The 21476-nt window shown below is 39.1% G+C and overlaps 1 protein-coding gene across 2 annotated transcripts in view; it reads right to left on the bottom strand.

The window, feature by feature from the left end:
• Nucleotides 1–21476, bottom strand: part of CFAP70 (cilia and flagella associated protein 70) — an 83440-nt gene that overhangs the window by 5883 nt on the left and 56081 nt on the right. For both annotated transcript variants that reach the window (XM_005910082.2, XM_070364547.1), the window contains exons 21-26: nucleotides 10513–10671; nucleotides 9710–9831; nucleotides 7815–7967; nucleotides 7223–7384; nucleotides 5006–5095; nucleotides 264–365 (exon numbers count right to left, since the gene is read on the bottom strand). In XM_005910082.2, coding sequence (XP_005910144.2) covers nucleotides 264–365; nucleotides 5006–5095; nucleotides 7223–7384; nucleotides 7815–7967; nucleotides 9710–9831; nucleotides 10513–10671 — 788 coding nt within the window. The remainder of the gene's footprint in view (nucleotides 1–263; nucleotides 366–5005; nucleotides 5096–7222; nucleotides 7385–7814; nucleotides 7968–9709; nucleotides 9832–10512; nucleotides 10672–21476) is intronic.

Here is a 21476-nt window from a genome sequence, read left to right as displayed (position 1 = left end):
CTCACCTGAGACCACCAAGTCCAAGTGCCTCACGTCTGTTTTTAGAACCTCTTTTCCAAACACGCCTAAACATATAATTTTCAGGCACATTCTAAGGAGAAGCTTCCCAGACATGGCCCCTCCTTCATCATCAGTAAAATGACCAAATCTAAGCTCATCAAACCTCAACTATCGTGAATTGATGGCCTTCCCACTATCCCTTTCTTTACTTGGCCCCTCACCTCTCTGCCCAAGGACACTGTGTAATGATAATAAACACTCACTTTCAGGCAGACCAGAGCCAGATATGCCCACACTTCAGCATTGTAGTTGTTCAAAGCATTGGCTTCAGAGAGAGCATCCTCAGCCTCTGTGAGCTCCTCCAGCTTGAAAGAAAAAGAAGATACGTGATTTGTTAAGTCAGAGAAATTTCCACTTAAGCCAGCTAGAATCTGTTCAGCTGAAAATGCTATGTCCAAATAGTACTGGTGTATATGTGACCCATACTAATAATTTCCAACTTAAAAAAAAATTAGCAACAAAAATCATTGTTCAAACAAAATCTTTTGTGGTGGTGTTACCATATATGAACGAGTTAAAAGTAGAACTGCTCTGATTACAAAGTCAGGTAGGGGACTTCCCTGGTGGTCTAGTGGTTAAGAATCCACCTTCCAGTGCAGGGGATGTGGGTTCGATTCTTGCTGGGGGACTAAGATCCCACATTCCATGAGACAACTGAGCCCTCTCACCACAACAGAGAGAAGCATGCTTCCACGAGGAAGAGCCCATGTGCTGCAAAGATCCCACATGCCACAACAAAGATTCCACATGCTGCCACTAAGACCACATGTGGCCAAAAATAATTAAGTAAATAAGGAGCATGCAGAAAAAAATACTACTGAAAAAAAAATCAGGTAGGCGAATCTGGAGCCCTGTCTGCTGGGCTCTCAATTTATACCCCTCTTCTTCCCTCTCTCTACAGCAGGCCCATGAGGGCTTCCATGCCCCATGGAGCTTCAGGTGCCAGGGATGAAAAAACCAAAAGTATTCACTATCATATGTGCATCATTCAGTGATTTCCCTGTACACAATGGGATGTCAGACACATCTGTAGTTGTTTCATTTACATCATGTATCCCTTTCTTAAGTCAAAGTCCTATTAGTCTGTCAAATTACTATTGGTCAGAAAGCTCCTCTTTCCCCTAACATTAGTTATTGATAGCACAGTCTTGAGCAATCTATAAAATATTCAGAGATTCTAGGGTGCTCCCTGAGCTCTGGGCACATGGATATCATTGTTGCTCCTAATATGGTGAGTTTGCTTTGTAAAATCTTCCAAAAGGCCACCTAAGGAAAGGATAAAATACTTCTCTCTCCCTAGTAAAACTGCTGTTCATTTTCCTACTTTATAAAAGATGATAATAGGTTTCTAGGCCCAAGACAATATGAACAACGGCCTTTCAAAAATGCCCATACATTTTCCCACACTTTAAATGTCTTGGAGATATTAATTATTTAATCAACCTATACTCGCTAAGGCTTTACTCTGTGCCAGGCAATATGCTAGATAATTTGAACAAAAGAAAAAAATACAACCTTTGTTCTCAAATACAAAAGAAAAAAATACAACCTTTGCCCTTTTATGACCGATATATAACAAGTTAAGACAAAATGAAAACTCAAACACATGAAGAGTTCTGAAACAAAACAAGCACACGCACACACACACATACATGTATGTATATATAATTTAGTGGAGGGACAGAGGAATAGTTCTTCCTGAGAGTAAAGGATGGCTTCAGAGAAGAAACATTGCTGAAGTCAATCTTGACGAATAAATAAGAGTTTGTTAGCTATATTTCAAGGCATTCCAGGTAAGAGGAATTTCATATACAGAAGCATGGAGGCTTCGGAGAGAATGGCATGCTCAGGAAACTCTTAATAAACCTGTGTGGCTGGAGAAGAGATGGGTGGGGGAGACAGAAATAAGGTGAGAGAGAAAGAGAACAGAGGAAGTGATAACACTGAAAGAGTTCAGGAGAGACCAGATCATTCAAAAAAAAATCTGATTATTATTCTGAAACAAGGGGTAGTATTGAAGGGTTTAAATAGGGAAGTAATAGGTATGTGCATATTTTAAAGACCACTTTGATAACAACAACGCAGCAGATGAACTGAGGGAGGACAGGAGACCAGCCTAGCAAGTAAAGGGGATAAAGCTTGAATTCGAGCAGCAAAAGTAGGATGAGAGGAGAGAACAGATTCGAGAGATGTTTAGGAGACAAAATTAATAGGGTATTCAGTGCCTAATTAAAAGTAATGGAAGTAGACTAGGAGAGCTTGTAAGTTTCTGGCTTGGTTGACAGAGTTCATTTAGTCCCATTCACTGACACAGGGAATAAAGGGGAACTTACAGGCTTAAGGAAAGTCAGAATCCTTCAGAGACAAGTTAGGTTATACTTTGGATATGTACATTATGAGGGGTCTCGGGTTCCACCAAAGGGAGCCGTTTGACATAAGGGTCAGAACATGAAAGTGTTAGGAACTGAAACTTTAGAATTCACTGGGGCACAAGCGGTAGTTAAGCCCACTGGGGTGGATGATATTTCTTAGTGAGAAGAAATACGGTGACAGGAGAAGAGCTGGCTATAGAACCCAGGAGGACCCAACAATTATGGTGGGTAAAAGACCAGGAGTCAGCAAAATGGCTGAGAAGGACACCCTTGTGGAAGTCATTGGAGGAGAGGGCTTCAAGAAGTTAGCAGTCAGCAGGTTAAGTGTCACAGAGAATTCATCTAAGAGTCTACTGCATTTGGCAATTAGGAAGTTATATGTGGTCCTTGTCAGAGAAGTTTCAGCCAAGTGTTAGGGTTATACATCCAATTGCAAGGAAGTGAAGGGTAAATGCAACCTAGGAAATGAACATATAATTTACAAGTAAAGAAATACTTGTATCACATGATTTCAACTTCTTTAGTGATGAAAATGTAAATTAAGATACATATTGGGATTCCCCAGTGGTCCAGTGGTTAGGACTCCATGCTGTCACTGCTAAGGGCCCAGGTTTAATCCCTGGTCAGGGGATTAAGATCCTACAATCTGTGCGGCACAGCCAGAAAAAAAGATACATATCAAATTGGCAAAAGATAACGCCCATTGTTGATGAAGTTAACAGTAAAATGGATTCTCATACCTGGCAGAGTAAAAATCAGTATATAGCCTTTCTAGAACACAAGTTGACAGTATAAAGACTAACATTTTTCTACATTCTCTATGAATATATCCTAAGGAAATAACAGAATTAAGCACAGAGATTTATGTCTAAGAATGTTTATTCCTGCTTTATTTATAATAATTATAGAAACTAATGACAAGTCCAATACTAAGCGGCTGGTCAAGTAAATTGTGATATACCCACAGGTAGATACAGAATAACTATGACTGAAACACTCATTGCGGGCAGAGATTACTTGGACATCTTAGCAGTAGGGCTTAACACAAGTTTTTCTGAATTTCTATATCAATAAAAATATTTTCATGCTACTTAAACAGAAGCATGATTTATGCTGACTAGTTTATATAGCTGGTTTCTTGTACTTTCGAAAGTGCTGTTTGGTTTTTAACACCAACAGTTGTTTTACATCCTTTCTGGGAAGGTGGAACAGAGGGCATACGGCTTCTATATAAGTGATCACATGTCCCAGTTGGCTATACCCCAGTGTAATTATTAATATTGCCCTTTACATTCTTAAAAGTCCAGGTTTATATGATAAATTACATGGTAATCTTACTTATTCATCCAAACCAGGGAATACTACACAGTTATCGAAATTCATGTTTTAGACTATTTGATGATGTGAGAAAGTACCAATGCTATATTGTCAAGTAGAAAAAAGATTACAAGGCAGCAAATATATTATTTACAATCTTATACATTAAAATTACTTCCATGCTAAGTCACTTCAGTCATGTCCAACTATTTGCAACCCCATGGACTATAGCCCACCAGGCTCCTCTGTCCGTGGGATTCTCCAAGCAAGAATATTGGAGTGCATTGCCATGCCCTCCTCCAGGGGATCTTCCCAACCCAGGGATCAAACATGTGTCTCGTATGTCTCCTGCACTGGCAGGCAGATTCTTTACCACTAGCACCATATATGTACCAAAAAAGACTGGAGGAAATTGCATTCAAATGTTAACATCATTGGTTATCATCAGTGGCGGGATTAAGAATACTTTCATGTTTTCTTCATATTGTGTATCATCTATATTTTCTATAATGATCATATTTTACTTTTATGATTTAAAAAACAAAACAGCAATGATGGATAGGAATCAAAGCACATAAACACTCTTTTGGTTAAGGGTAACAACCAGGGAGGTGGCTGTTGTTGAAGAAGGAGGAAAGTACATGGAAAGAGCTGAGTGAGAAGGAAAGCTTAACGATGTAAATAAAAAAAAAGAAAATATTAATAAAGTTAGGGATTAGGAGAAAAGGAGAGAGAAAGACCACAAACACGCATGAAGGAGTTAGACCAGAACAGGAGAATGCATGCCTCTTTCAAAGATTAGAGGAAAGGAGGGAAGGGTGACTAAAGAGTTTTCAGTGGCAGAGGAACAGAAGATCTACCAGAAGCTGTAGCTACTTTTCCCGAATATAGAAGGGCCACAGAGCTTAATAAGTATCAATTAGCTTCTTTAATTGAGTAGATTCTTCACATCCTATATCACTTTTCTCTTACAGGTAACATCATAAAATTACGAGCTTATGTACCAAATAACATTAATTTTTTTTATTATATAGCTTCACACTCTAGTTTTTGTGAGATTTTTAAAGAACATTTTATTTTTGTAGTTCAGATTGAACTTCAGTTTTCTACTGAACAGCTTTGAAGAGCAGCTTTTTATTAGAGAAGATTGCCCTGATAGCCTTCCCACCATCATTCAAACCCCATGGATGCCTGGAAGGCCAAGGAGTCAAGGTCAGCTGTATGCACAGGCTAGTCTCAATACCTCATACTCTTACCCGATAACAGGCGATTCCCAGTCCTAGCCAGGTAAGGCATGAAGGTGATCTCTTACAGGCTTGCAAGTAGGTTTTCTTTGCCTTTTCATACTGTAGAAAGAAAGCACCACTAAGCTGTTTTCTCTAGAAGCTTTAAATACTGCATTGCCAGAATAATCATGGGGTTCTGTAATTGTATTAACATTCCACACCAGTCTAAGTTAGATGAGTCCTTGGATCATTAAGGACTCACATTACAACTTTTTAAGGGAAGTTTTATGTTCACAGCAAAACTGAAAATACAGAGATTTTCCAATTACCCCTAGTCCCCACACATGCATAGGCTCTCCCATTAGCAATATCCTCCACCAGAGGGCTATCTTTGTTACAACTAATGAACCTACACTGACGTATCATCATCAGCTAAAGTCCTCGGTTTTCCTCAGGGTACACTCTTGGTGTTGTACATTCTATGGGTTTGGACAAACGGGTGACATTTTTCCATCATTAGAGTATTTTCACTGCCCTTAAAACCCTCTGTGCTTCATCTATTCATCACTCTCCTTCCTCCAGTCCCTGGAAATCACTGACACCTTTACTGTCACCATGGTTTTACCTCTTCCAGAATATCATACAGTTGGAATCATGCACCGCCTAGCTTGCGCACATTTGATTTTTTCACTAAATAACAAGCATTTAAGTCTCCTTTTATGTTTTTTCATAGCCGGACAGCTTGATAGCTTTTTAGCACTGCATAATATTCTATTATCTGGCTATACCACAGATTATTTATCCATTCACCTACTGAAAAACATCTTGGTTGTATCCAAGTTTTGGCCATTATGAATAAAGCTACTATGAACATCCATGTGCAGGTTTTGGTGTGGAGATGAGTTTTCAACTTCGTTATGTAAATATAAGGAGCATAACTGCTGATCATAGGGTAAAAATATTTTTGATTTTGTTAGGAATTGCCAAACTGTCTTACAAAGTAGCTATATCATTTTGCATTGCCACCAGCAATGAAAGAGAATTCCTGTTGCTCCCACATCCTCAGCAGCGTTTGGCAATGTCAATGTGCCAGATTTTGGTGTATAGTTATATTTCGTTACTGTTTTATTTTTTTTTAATGATGTTTTAATTTTAATTAGCATGTCTCCCTACTTTCATACAACACATTTTGTATGCTTGTTGAAAGTTAAGTCGCTCAGTCATGTCCGACTCTTTGCGACCCTGTGGACTGTAGCCCACCAGGCTCCTCCATCCATGGGATTCTCCAGGCAGGAGTACTGGAGTGGGTTGCCATTTCCTTCCCCAGGGTCGTTACTGTTTTAATTTTCATTTCCCTAATGATAGATGATGTGGAGCATCTTTTCATGTGTTTGTTTTCCACCTGTGTCTTCTTTCATTAAATTTTTTGGCCGCACTGTGTGGCATGCAGGATCTTAGTCCCCTGACCAGGGATCAAATCTGCACCCCTGCAGTGGAAGCATGGAGTCGTAAGCACTGGACCATCAGGCAGGTCCCTTCTTTCTTTTGTATTTCATCTGTATTTTGTTTGTTAAGGTCTTTGGCCCTTTTCTTAAATATTGTTTTCTTAAAGAACTGTTGTTCTTAATGTTCTTATTGTTCAGTTTTAAGAGTTCTTTGTATATTCTGGATAGCAGTCCTTTAGCAGTGTATCCTTTGTAAATGTTTTTTCTCAGTATTTTTTTCACAGTATTTTTATTTTATTACAAAGCAGTATATCCTTTATAAATGTTTTTTTGCAGAATATTTATTGGAAGGACTGATGCTGAAGCTGAAACTCCAGTACTTTGGCCATCTGATGTGAAGAATTGACTCATTTGAAAAGACCCTGATGCTGGGAAAGATTGAAGGCAGGAGGAGAAGGGGACGACAGAGGATGAGATGGTTGGATAGTATCAACAACTCGATGGACATAAGTTGGAGTAAGCTCCAGGAGTTAGTGATGGACAGGGAGGCCTGGGGTGCTGCAGTCCATGGGGTCGCAAAGAGTCAGCTACAACTGAGCGACTGAACTGAACTGAATATTAGACTGCCTGGGTTTGAATTCTACTTCTATTAATTACTGGTTATCTGATGTTGAGCAAGTCACTTTACCTTTGGATGTAAAAGTATCATTATCATATTACTATTTTTAGTCCTCAAAGAAGGATGCTAATGTTAATCAGGTCCCAGACCATGACCAGTTATTCCCCATCCTCTATTCCTCACCTCTTTCTCTTCCAGGTATATTTGCCCCAGGCGCAGGAAGATAAAGTGCATTTCAGAAGCATCCACTACAAAACTGATGGTTCGCTCATAGCATGCCTTGGCCTCCACATGATTTCCACTCAGAAAATAGAGATGACCCTTCACGCCCCAGACATTAGGGTTCTGAGAAAGTGAAGAACAAGTAGCACAGGGGATGAGATAGTATTTAAAAGCATATTAATGATTTTTGTCTAACATTTTGATTTAAATGAAGTCCGTGTGTTTTTGCAAATTAGAAAGAGGGCCATTCAGTTGCACTGGGAAACACTGCTCTAGGACTGCCCTCTCATTCTTCAAAGTCATTTTGTCCTTCGGGTAAATATTAAGAAAACATTCAAGCATAACCATGACAGTGTTCACAAAGAGAAAGCAGAAGTTCAGGAAAACTGAAGTAGATAAGCTGTCTGCTAAAGAGCTGTCCTTATCTTTTCTCTGGCCTTTGTAAAAGTCATGATTAAGTAAGAAAAACAAATGGAAGGAAATTAGATAAAACAACTTAACTGCTTGTCCCTTCTCCAAACTAAATTTAAGATGCTCTAGCAAAAGTAATTACCAGGTAGTCCATCTGGGCTGCTTGTTGAAGGTATTCCTCTGCTTTAGCAAAGTCCTTCTTGAGAAGGTGTGTTTGGGCCAGCACCAAATAATACTCACAGCTGGGGCCTCCATGAGGGCACAGTAGCTCATGGGCAAGCACTCTGTGTACATACTGCAAGGAAAAATCAGATGATAAGAAACATGTAAATGACTGCACTGTGTCAGTTCCACAGCTCTCATGGTTGAAGATTATGTCTCTGATAATAAATAATAAAGAGCATATTATAGACTGAGATGATTATCAATTTCAAAAGGTTAGAGGTGAGTTATGAACATTCAGCATATCATGGTTCCATTAAGAGCTATTCATGTAGAAATATTTCCAAGTTAATTACCTGTAGTACTATACAATCCTGGTCTTGCTCGTCACACTAGATGAGTTTTAGCCTGCTGCGTAGCATACATAGGCATTTCATCAACCACCAAATTAACATATAAGGTAAATGTTCAGGCATTTGTGTTTACAAGGAAACTCAGAATGAGGCAAAACTTCCCTTTCTAAAATTGTAGATTTGGGATCTTAGAAACATAATGTCTGTTTCTGACATACTCTCAAACATTTGTTATATTCACCAGTTACACTTTGGGCTAGTCTTTGTTTTTAATATGATTTAAGGCCTGCAAATTTGACAAACTCATATGTACTTGCTAGGTAGAGGGGAAACCCTTCTTCTCCCTCTGTTCTCATCCCAGCCTATAACACAGAAACTTCCACTGACATTAAATACCTGGTTAGGAAAACACAGGAGAAGGTTCTGCAGCTCTTTCCTCTATCTGCATTCAGGCTCTTGGATATGGGGGGAAGTGATTCATCTAATTATGGAGACAGAGAGCCTGTTTCTCTACTGTGAATGGTTAGTATATTAAAGGCTCCTGTTTTATGTGGTCCACTCTCATTGAGTTCGTAATTCTTGCCCTTTCTTGAGTTTGCCCACCCTCAGTGGGGCATGCACTCTACAGATTGAGGGCCAGCTCTCTTGGCTCCTGAATCTTGCTCTCTCTCTTACTGCTTGCTTCATGGGTACGCTTCTCACTGCCTATGCGGTAGGTAGACCTTGCAGGATGCTCTTCTTCTCTGGGAGGAGACTGCAACTCTCAAGCTCTTCCACCTATGACTGCATGGCTAAGTCCGATCTGGGATCAATCACATATCCAGCCCAGTTTTACCAATAAAAAATTACTATTTTTATCCCTCAATAGCACTGTGTAATAGTTTCAATTGGTTCAGAATCTGGAAGGAAAGAAGGGTGTGCTTAGGCTCCTGTGAATCCCTAACGCTCATGTAATATGAGTTCCCATATTAAGGTAGCACCAGGCTACACAACTCAGAGTCTGACTTTGCTTTGCTGATATTCTATAGGGAGCAGACTGGCAGTGAGGTCTGCTAACGCTTTCTGCAGAGAGGAGTTCAGATTTGGATGTTTATACCATTAGGCCTACAGTGTGCTCTTAGAAACATGTTTGATTTCTGCATCATACACATTTAAACTTGCAAGACACCACTATAATAGAATAGGGAGAAGGCAATGGCACCCCACTCCAGTACTCTTGCCTGGAAAATCCCATGGACAGAGGAGCCTGGTAGGCTGCAGTCCATAGGGTCGCTAATAGTTGGACACGACTGAGCGACTTCACTTTCACTTTTCACTTTCATGCATTGGAGAAGGAAATGGCAACCCACTCCAGTATTCTTGCCTGGAGAATCCCAGGGACGGCGGAGCCAGCTGGGCTGCCGTCTATGGGGTCGCACAGAGCCGGGCACGACCGAATCGACTTAGCAGCAGTAGCAGCATAATAGAATAAGTAGTTCATTAAAATCTTTCCCTCTGCTTGCCCTATTCCAAATATTCTTACCTGCACAGCATTGACTTTCATCAAGAAGCGTATAGTCTCCATGAAAATAGTGGTAGGAGTTTGGGAAACACTATAAGGGGTGGAATGCAGACAAGTTGATGACTCTTGAGATTTTAAGGCTTCTGAAAATATGATATTAAAATAATAGACAATTAGATATAAAGAAAAAATTCAGAAGCTCAGACACATAGAAGGGAGAGTATTCTACTCAATTACAAGAGAGAAAGTATAATCTTGAAAGCAATAGATTATTCTACAACAATGGCCCCCAAAGAGATCTCATAGGTTCTCAAGGTTAGTCTACTGATGGTTCCAAATACAAGTTGAATGAAATGAAAGTTTTTTTTTTTTTTTTTATTCAGATCTTCCTGCAATTTCCCTGGCAGTCCAGTGGTTGAGATTCCACCCTTCCACTGCAGGAAGCATGACTTCAATCCCTTGTCAGGGAACTAAGATCCCACACTTTGGACAGCATGCACCCACCCCCTCTCCGGCCAAAAAAAGTATTCAGATCTTCTTGAATGTGAAACAGATTTCTAGATACTTTGAACCTTCAGATATTCCAAACATGAAAATTCACTGTTAGAAAGTCATAGATCTGTTGGCTATTTCTCTGAGCTAAAAGTGAAAGAGTGGCACTACTGAGACTAGATTTCAGAGACTAGCCTCATATGAAGGAATTTAGCAAAACAGATAAGCCAATCAACTTCAAACGAGACTGCCATTTTGGTCATCAAAGAGTCTTTATCATTGTCTAGTTTGTTTATGTCCTTCTTTCAAGCAGAAATCTTTATTCTAGTTACCTTTTTTTGATCCTGTCTCCTTGATAAATATGTTGGATGCTTTTTGGCTGGTAGCTGGATCCTGAGATTGTACAGACAAAATGGGTTCATGTGAATCAGACTGCAGTTGAGAGGATTCATCAAGAAATTCATCTAGAATGGATAATGGAGCTCCTAGTCCTAAAAAAGATTATATTTTAATGAGAAAAAAAACACCTTCCTAAACTGTATTAATATTTAAATGTTTATTATAGGAAAAAATTTGAACGAGGCTTGAAACTTCTAATCCAATTCTGAAAATTATAAAGAAATACTATGTTGTAAAAAAACAAGAAGTTAACATGTGATACAGTATTATTAAAGTAAGATTTTGTTCAAATTTCACAAAATCTTTTGCTAGTGTCCATTATTTCTTTTCATAGTTCATTCAAGACTCCACATTGTATTTAATTGCATTGAGCAGCTTCAGTGTACAACAAATTCTGGTAAATTCTCTTTTCACTTTTATTCTATTACAAATAATTTTGACATTTAACTTCCCCAAAATGAGATTTTTAAAGTATCTTTGATATTAATTTCTCATTCAAACACTTTCTTCTCTGCAACCACCCTCTGTGTTTTTTGAGTCTTCTAATTTTGTTGAGGCTCTCAATACCTAAGTCAAATATCTCTCTTGCTAAATGTCATATTATACTTGAAAATATGTGGGTTATTTTCAAATATATTTTGATATTGATCTCTAACATAATACCACAGTGAAAAGAGAACAGAATGCATGATTTCAGTATATTTAGACCATGAAATTTTTGCACCTGGTCTTATATCCCTGGATGTGTTCCAATGTCTTCATAGTTTATAGTCTATGGGAACTTGAATAGAATTTGTATCCTATTGTTATATGAAAATTGTGTAAATCTTAATTATGTCGAATTGGTTTATAGTGCTTTTCAGGTCTACTACATCCTTCTATTTCTCTGTATATTCATTCTGTTAATTTTTGAGAGCTTGATATTGAATCTCCAACTAAAACTCTTAATTTACCTACTTTAAAAAGTAATTGTAATATATAGTGGAACTACATGTAACTGTTCTGCATTTTCAAGTCTCCTATAAATGTGTTATCATGTTTTCATAATGTAAAAAATGAAAGACAAATACAGTGAACAAATTTTATTATAAAAGGAGATAAAATACAAGTAACTTCCAGAGTATACATATCCCCTAAATATTTCATGGAAAGAAACATTGTTCTGCAGACTTTTATGTTTCTGATTAATTTAAAGAGTACAAGCTCCACTGACAGCACAGCTCCTGTCACTGTGACTCCCTAGTCCAAAGCTGCTGTAAGCCAAGTCCTGATAGTGTCAAATACCTATTGCAAAAGCTATATGCCAAACCTAGAATCTCAAGAATCCAAAGGAGAATATTAACATAGTTTTAGAAAATATTAAAACTCCTTAAGGACAAGAATTCTATTTTATCTCATTATTCAAAAATCATCACCATCATCATCATCATATAAAGTAGCTCTATTTGAACATGACTGTATTTGAACATAAGGACTGTAATGCATAGTTTTATTTATTTTTCACAACACTATGAAATATGTTTATTATGTTCCATTAAACAAAGTGAACCCCAGAAAAGTTAATTTCCTGAAGCTCTTAAACATACCATGCTGCCTCTCACATAAATACATGTTTTAGGAATAAAAATAAAAAGCAATGCCAGTTAGGAAATGATCAATGCCAACTGGCTCTGACTTAGAAGAGGTCACTCTCAGCTAGAGAAAAAGATATAGCTTTGGAAAATAGGTAAAAGTTGGACAGGTAAAGAGGTAGGGGCTAAAGCTTGGGAGTAGCAAGCTAATTATTTTAATGGGTACTGAGGATTGCATAGCAAAAATTAAGGAAAGGGAGGTTAGGGGCTAGACTGTATTGATATCTGAATGCTAGGAGTTTTCTTCTATAAGAAAAAGAAGAGGGTTACAGTGAAGAGTTTTAGCAGAAAAATCAGAGGATTAAAGTGGTATTTTATGAAGATTACTCTAGCAGTACTATGCAGCAAGGAGAAAAAAATGTTGATGAAGAAGTCTGTAATGAGGCTGTTACAATGCTCTGGATATTGGTAATGGATAGCAGTGGAAATATAAAGGGATGGTGCAGAGAGCATTTCGAAAGAAAATCAACTGGTCTGGGAAATCAACTTGATATAAGGATACGGGGAAGGTCAAGTAAGCAAGCAAGAAGAAGCAGGACTGACTCTGAGATCACGAGCTTGGGTGCCTAATATAACAATGCAGTCAGTTTCCCATATGAGGAGATGAGTTACCTAGTGGGAAAATCCACTGCTGGACTCTGGAGGGGCGTCAGCATTAAAGACAGACATTTGAGAGTTATGAGAAGTGAAATAGAAACTGTGAGGGGAGGTGAGCTCTTAGAAAGGAAGGCAGTATTAGTGGGAAATGATTACACCTAATGGATGTAACAAGAAAGTGAAGTGAAGTCGCTGAGTTGTGTCAGACTCTTTGCGACCACATGGACTGTAGCCTACCAGGCTCTTCCATCCATGGGATTTTCCAGGCAAGAGTACTGGAGTGGGGTGCTATTTCCTTCTCCAGGGGATCTTCCCGACCCAGGGATTGAACCCGGGTCTCCCGCGTTGTAGGCAGAACAAGAAAGAGAAGGAAACCCAAACTATTAGAGATGGAGGTAATCCAATATGCATTTCAGGAAAAAGAGACTGGTTAAATATGCAGACGGATCATCAAGACATGATGATCTTAAGGAAAAAAGAGAAACTGGAGGTGGCCAAAATAGCAGAGTAGGAAGACCCTGAACTCACCACCTCCCATGGATACACCAAATTTACAACCACTTATAGAACAGCTGTCTTTATCTATGAAAATGACAGAGACTAGAAGAAAATGTTTTCCACACTAAAGACAAAAAGGAACCACAATGAGATGGTAGGAGGGATGGGGACATGGTATAGTCAGGATCCACACTCTCAGTTTGGTGATCCACAAACAAGAGGAATATCGCCATCATAGAGGTCCTCCCCGGGGAGCAAGGGGTTTAAGCCCTATATCAGGCTCCCCAGCCTAGGGATTCTGCATCGGGAAGACAAGCCCCCAGAACATCTGGCTTTGAAAACCAGTGGGGCTTAGGATAAGAAGAGGCAAAGGACTATAGGAAATAGATACTCCACTCAAAGGGCATCCACAAAATGTCACATGTTCCATATCTCAGCGCAGAGGCATGAACTTGAAAGGCGCCCAGGTCAGACCCTCTTGCTGATCTTGGAGAACCTTCTGGAGTGGCAGAAGTTAACTGGTACTCCCTCTAGGGATGCAGACACTGGTGAAACAGCCATTTTTGAAGCATTCTACCACAATAACATTGGTACTAGCAAATGCCATTTTAGAATCTTTCCTTTGGCCTATTACCACTGGGAATCGACCCCACTCACCAGTGGTTTGGCAAAGCCGTGAGCTCCCCTGGAGCTCAAGAACAGCTGTTTGGGGACACGGACTTGCCCACCAGTGGACTGGCACCAGCCTTTAGTCCCTCGGGGATGCACAACCAACCACACAGAAAAATACTGTGCCATCCAGTGGGCCCTCAGTTACCACATGAGGCACAGCCTCATGGACAATTGGGCCAGGGGCCAGTCCTGCTTACCAGCATGCCCATAAAGTTCACCTTGCCACAAGAGAAGAGGGATACTTCTAGAGTGTATACCTCTGGTGACCTGAGAAGAGTGCCCTGCTGGACCCCACTGGACATCTCCTATATAAGGCACTTCTTCAAGACTGGGAAATGTAGCCAACCGACCTACCTAACACACAGAAGTAAACAGAGAATTGGGAAAAATGAAGAGATAGATGAATATGTTATCAATAAAAGAATAAGACACAACCTTAGAAACTTAAACTGCTCTAAAAAATAAAGTCTGTATAAAAATAATATATTAATATGAAAAAACATGTCCTTCTAATGAAAAACATAAACCTAGATGAAATTTTAAACTCTAAAAACAAACTAGAAAAAGTAAAAAAAAAAAGTAGAAAATGCCATGAATAACACTAATAAATATAAAATACAAATACATTAAACACTAAAAGCAAAAGAACAAAAGGTACTTAATAATCTGGATCATCAAACTAGACAAAAAAAATTATAGGCTTTCATTTATGAATACAGATGCAAAGATCCAAAATAAAGAGTTAGCTATTCAAATCAAAAGGTATATTAAAAATTAATACATTATGATCAAGCAGTATTTATTCAATTATTGTGAGGATTGTTAAATATAAAAGAAATCTATCAATGTTGTTCACTATACTAATAGATAAAAGGAGAAAATAGTTTTTTTTAATTGATGCAGAAAAAGAATCTGATAAGGATCAATACTTATTAATGAAAAAAAACTTTGGAAATTAAGAACATAAGAGACTTTTCTTAATTCTGTAAAGGTTTTGTTTTTTTTTAAGAAAATCTTAAACCATATTTTAGATTTAACAGACAAACTTTAAACTCATTCCCCTTAGGGAAAGAAGACAAGGCTGAACACTACAACTACAACATATTACTGTAAATGATAAAAAGAGGTGAGCAGTATGAGAATTGGGAAGCAAAGGTAACACTATCACTATTGGCAGATGATATAATAATCATATCTGGAAAAAACAATAGAAGTAATAATCTATCTGAATCAATAAGAGTCAAATTACAGGCTTCCGTGGTGGCTCAGTGGTGGAGAATCCTCCTGCCAGTGCAGAAGACCCAGGTTCCATCTCTGGTCCAGGAGGATCCCACATGCCAAGGAGCAACCAAGCCTGTGCGCCACTACTGAGCCTCTGCTCTAGAGCCCAAGTGCCGCAACTACTGAACCTGCATGCCCTGGAGCCTGTGCTCTGCCATAAAAGAAGCCACTGCAATGAGAACTCTGCCCTCAGCCAGAGAGTGGCCCTCACTCTCCGCAAATAGAGAAAAGCCCGCATAGTAACGAAGACTCAGCACTGCTGAAAATAAAGAAATAAATAAACTAAGCTCCCTATTTTAAAAAAATGAGTCAAATTAGATTATCATATACAAGTCAAATCTACAAAACAATAGTATACACTAAAATGTAGAAAATCAATAGCATACATTAAAAAATACCAGCAATAACCAACTAGAAAATAAATATTAAGTATGTTGTTCACTATACTAATAGATAAAAGGAGAAAATAATTAAAATAAGATACTATTATGATAGCAATGCAATCAATAAAACAACTATGAATTACTTAAACAGGGCCTCACTGGGGAAAAAATGTTAAAAACTTTAATAAAGAACCCAGAAGATGACCAGAGTAAATGGAGAGATTCTCCACACTTGGATAGAATGGTTAATAATATGCAGGTGTCTACTGGAGTCCCCTGTTGGCTCAGACGGTAAAGAATCCACCTGCAATGCTTGAGACCTGGGTTTGATTTCTGGGTTGGGAAGATCCCCTGGTGGAGGGCATGGCAACCCCTCTCTAGTATTCCCAGATTTTCCAGGCAAGAACCTAGCAGGCTACAGTCCATGGGGTCGCAAAGAGTTGGACATGACTGAGCGACCAAGCACAGAAGCACAGATGTCTATTATCCCTAAATTAATTTATAAATTCAATACAGTCAAAATAAAATGTCCAACTGGATTTTTAACGTACTTGATAAACTCACTATAAAATTCATATAGGTGAATAAAGATTCATGAACAGGTAAATCAGGTATACAAAAGGCAAGTAAATGGGAAAACCTCATGTGCCAGAAACCAAGGCACAGTATAACACCACAGCAATAAAGAGTGTGATGTTGTTTTAAGATCAGACAAATCAGAACATAGAGCTCAGAGACATGTACACCTTAAATCAAATGATAAAAGATGATTGTTTAACAGATGCTTTTGAGAAAATTATCTCTCTACGTGGAATGAAACTAGTTCCCACCTAGCATCACACTAAGAGATGGAATCTGGATAGATTAAACATGTAAATGTAAAACTAATATTATAAAGTTAAAAAAACTAATATTATAAAGTTAATCGAAGAAAATGTGACTTGAGGTAGGAAGAACTATTTAAACAAAACTTCAAAGGCACAAAACCACAAAGCATTTGCAGAGCTGAACAACACAATCAATAATTAAACTCACTTTATAGAACACTCCACTCAGCAACAGCAGAATATACACTCTTTTCAAGTGTACATGGATCAAGTCAGATTAAACACTAGACCATAAAACAAGTAGAAGGATTCAAATCATGTAAAGTACATTTTCTAACCACTATTAAGTTAAATTAGAAGTAAGAAACAAGTATATCTGGAAAAATTCTCATATATTAGAAAATTAAAAAACATATGGCTAGATAACCCAGATATTCAATTTCTAAGTTGAACAGTCCCAGCTATTCAACTTCTAAGTATTTATCCATCTCATCCTCTTTCCCTCCTGCCTTCAATCTTTCCCAGTATCAGGGGCGACAGAGGATGAGATGGTTGGATGGTATCACTGACTCAATGGACATGAGTCTGAGCAAATGCTGGGAGATGGTGAAGGACAAGGAAGCCTGGCATGCTGCATTCCATGGGGTTGCAAAGAATCAGACACAACTTTGTGATAAAAAATAATAATAAGTATTTATCCAAAAGAATGAGAGTCCATGTCTATATAAAAATTTGTACACAATATCCACAGCAACTTTAACAGTCCCAAACTAGAAACAGCCCAAATATATATCAACGGGTAATTAAATAAATACAGTGTGGTATCTCCATACATCAGGATATTATTTAGCAATAAAAAAGGATGAACTACTGATATGGGCAACAACATGTTTGAGTCTCAAAATAATCAAAACTGGATTAAAGATTTACTGAGCACGGCCCCGCCCATCAGAACAAGACCCAATATTCCCCTCAGTCAGTCTATCCCATCAGGAAGCTTTCATAAGCCTCTTATGCTTCTCCATCAGAGGGCAGACAGAATGAAAACCACCAGAAAACTAACCAATCTAATCATATGGACCACAGTCTTGTCTAACTCAATGAAATTATGAGTCATGCCATGTAGGGCCACCCAAGACAGATGGGTCATGGTGGAGAGTTCTGACAAAATGTGGTCCACTGCAGAAGGGAATGGCAAACCACTTCAGTATTCCTGCCTAGAGAGCCCCATGAACAGTACGAAAAGGCAAAAAGATAGGACATTGAAAGATGAACTCCCCAGGTCAATAGGTGCCCAATATGCTAATGGAGCTCAGTGGAGAATTAACTCCAGAAAGAATGAAGAGATGGAGCCAAAACAAAAAGAACACCCAGTTGTGGATGTCACTGGTGATGAAACCAAGGTCTGATGCTATAAAGAGCAATATTGCATAGGAACCTGGAATGTTAGGTCCATGAATCAAGGCAAACTGGAAGTGGTCAAACAGGAGATGGCAAGAGTGAATGTCGACATTTTAGGAATCAGCGAACTAAAATGGACTGGAATGGGTGAATTTAACTCAGATGACCATTAAATCGACTACTGTGGGCAAGAATCCCTTAGAAGAAATGGAGTAGCCATCATAGTCAACAAGAGTCCAAAATGCAGTATTTGGATGCAGTCTCAAAAACAATACAATGATCTCTGTTCTTTTACAAGGCAAACCATTCAATATCACGGTAATGTAAGTCTATGCCCCGACCAGTAATGCTGAAGAAGCTGAAGTTATACGGTTCTATGAAGACCTACAAGACCTTCTAGAACTAACACCCAAAAAAAGATGTCCTTTTCATTATAGGGGACTGGAATGCAAAAGTAGGAAGTCAAGAAACACCTGAAGTAACAGGCAAATTTGGCCTTGGAGTACAGAATGAAGCAGGGCAAAGGCTAATAGAGTTCTGCCAAGAGAACACACTGGTCATAGCAAACACCCTCTTCCAACAACACAAGAGAAGACTCTACACATGGACATCACCAGATGGTCAATATTGAAATCAGATCGATTATATTCTTTGCAGCCAAAGATGGAGAAGCTCTATACAGTCAGCAAAAACAAGACCGGGAGCTGACTGTGGCTCAGATTATGAACTCCCTATTGCCAAATTCAGACTTAATTGGAGAAAGTAGCGAAAACCATTAGACCATTCAGGTATGACCTAAATCAAATCGCTAACAATTATACAGTGGAAGTGAGAAATGGATTTAAGGGACGAGATCTGATAGACAGAGTGCCTGATGAACTATGGATGGAGGTTCGTGACATTGTACAGGAGACAAGGAGCAAGACCATTCTGAAGAAAAAGAAATGAAAAAAGGAAAATGGCTGTCTGAGGAGGCCTTACAAATAGCTGAGGAAAGAAGAGAAGCCAAAAGCAAAGGAGAAAAGGAAAGATATACCCATTTGATTGCAGAGTTCCAAAGAATAGCAAGGAGAGATAAAAAAAAAAAAAAGCCTTCCTCAGTGATCAATGCAAAGAAATAGAGGAAAACAACAGAATGAGAAAGACCAGAGAATGAGAAAGATTAGAGATTCCAAGGGAACATTTCATACAAAGATGGGCTCAATAAAGGACAGAAATGGTAGGGACCTAACAGAAGCCAAAGATATTAAGAAGAGGTGGCAAGAATACACAGAAGAACTGTACAAAAAGATCTTCATGACCCAGATAATCACGATGGTGTGATCGCTCACCTAGAGCCAGACATCCTAAATGTGAAGTCAAGTGGGACTTAGGAAGCATCACTACGAACAAAGCTAGTGGAGGTGATAAAATTCCAGTTGGACTATTTCCAATCCTAAAAGATGATGCTGCGAAACTGCTGCCCTCAATATGCCAGCAAATTTGGAAAACTCAGCAGAGGCCACAGGACTGAAAAAGGTCAGTTTTCATTCCAATCCCAAAGGAAGGCAATGCCAAAGAATGCTCAAACTACCGCACAATTGCACTCATCTCACACGCTAGCAAAGTAATGCTCAAAATTCTACAAGCCAGGCTTCAGCAATACATGAACCGTGAACTTCCAGATGTTCAAGCTGGTTTTAGAAAAGGCAGAGGAACCAGAAATGAAATTGCCAACATCCGCTGGATCATCGAAAAAGCAAGAGAGTTCCAGAAAAACATCTATTTCTGCTTTATTGACTATGCCAAAGTCTTTGACTGTGTGGATCACAATAAACTGTGGAAAATTCTGAAAGAGATGGGACTACCAGACCACCTGACCTGCCTCTTGAGAAACCTATATGCAGGTCAGGAAGCAACAGTTAGAATTGGAACAACAACAACAACAACAACAACAAAAAAGAATTGGAACAACAGACAGGTTCCAAATAGGAAAAGGAGTACGTCAAGGCTGTATATTGTCACCTTGCTTATTTAACTTATATGCAGAGTACATCATGAGAAAAACTGGGCTGGATGAAGCACAAGCTGGAATCAAGATTGCCAGGAAAAATATCAATAACCTCAGATATACAGATGACATCACCCTTATGGCAGAAAGTGAAGAAGAGCTAAAGAGTCTCTTGATGAACGTGAAAGAGGAGAGTGAAAAAGCTGGCTTAAAGCTCAACATTCAGAAAACTAAGATCAAGGCACCCGTTCCCATCACTTCATGGCAAATAGATGGGGAAACAGTGGAAACAGTGGCAGACTTTATTTTCTTGGGCTCCAAAATCACTGCAGATGGTGACTACACCCATGAAATAAAAAGACACTTACTCCTTGGAAGGAAAGTTATGACCAACCTAGACAGCGTATTAAAAAGCAGAGACATTACTTTGCCAACAAAGGTCTGTCTAGTCAAGGCTATGGTTTTTCTAGCAGTCATATACGGATGTGAGAGTTGGACTATAAAGAAAGCTGAGCGCCGAAGAATTGATGCTTTTGAACTGTGGTGTTGGAGAAGACTCTTGAGAGTCCCTTGGACTGCAAGGAGATCCTACCAATCCATCCTAAAGGAAATAGGTCCTGAATGTTCATTGGAAGGACTGATGCTGAAGCTGAAACTCTAATACTTTGGCCACCTGATGTGAAGCGCTGACTCATGAAAAGACCCCGATGCTGGGAAAGACTGAAGGCAGGAGAAGAAGGGGACGACAGAGGATGAGATGGTTGGATGGCATCACTGACTCAACTGACTTGGGTTTGGGTGGACTCCGGGAGTTGGTGATGGACAGGGAGGCCTGGCGTGCTGCAGTCCATGGAGTCGCAGAGTCGGACATGACTGAGTGATTGAGCTGACTGACTAACTGAAGTGCAAAAAGTCAGACAAAAAACCAGTACATACTGTGTAATTCTTCTTAATTCTAAAATTGGGACATCCCCAGTGGTTAAGAATCTGCCTGCCACTGCAGAGGACACAGGTTGGATCCCTGGTCTGGGAAGATCCCACATTCAGCGAAGCAGCTGGGCCTGTGATCCACAGCTAAGCCCATACCCCTAGAGCCCTTGCTCTGCAATGAGAGAGGCCACCACAATGAGAAGCCCACACACCACGGCAAAGAGCAGTTGTCCCCACTCGCTGTAACTAGAGAAGGCCTGCACACATTAATGAAGACCCAGGGCAGCCATAAATAAATAAGTAAAAGTCTAACATATGCAAACTCATCCATAGTAACAGAAAGTTGATTGGTGGTTATATGGAAACAGGGGCAAGAGAAAGAGATTACAGTCTACAGCCACACCACCCTGAATGTGCCAGATCTCATCTGATCAGGGTCAGGCCTGTTGAGTACTTGGATGGGAGAAAGAGATTACAAATGGGCACAAAAAAAGTTTTGGAGTTTTCAGATATGTTCATTATATTAACTGTGGTGATGTTTCCATGGATGTGTTCACATGTCAAAACTTTTCAAATTGTACACATTAAATATGTGCAGTTTATGAAATATTCATTATACCCTAAACTGTTGAAAATACATGTACACAAAATAACAATTTTGTGTTAATAAGTGTAATAACTTATAAA

This window comes from Bos mutus, chromosome 28, assembly GCF_027580195.1.
Source record: "Bos mutus isolate GX-2022 chromosome 28, NWIPB_WYAK_1.1, whole genome shotgun sequence".
Classification (NCBI taxonomy): Eukaryota; Metazoa; Chordata; class Mammalia; order Artiodactyla; family Bovidae; genus Bos; species Bos mutus.
Note: the sequence above shows the minus strand (reverse complement) of the source record. Positions and strands in the feature narration are given on the sequence as shown.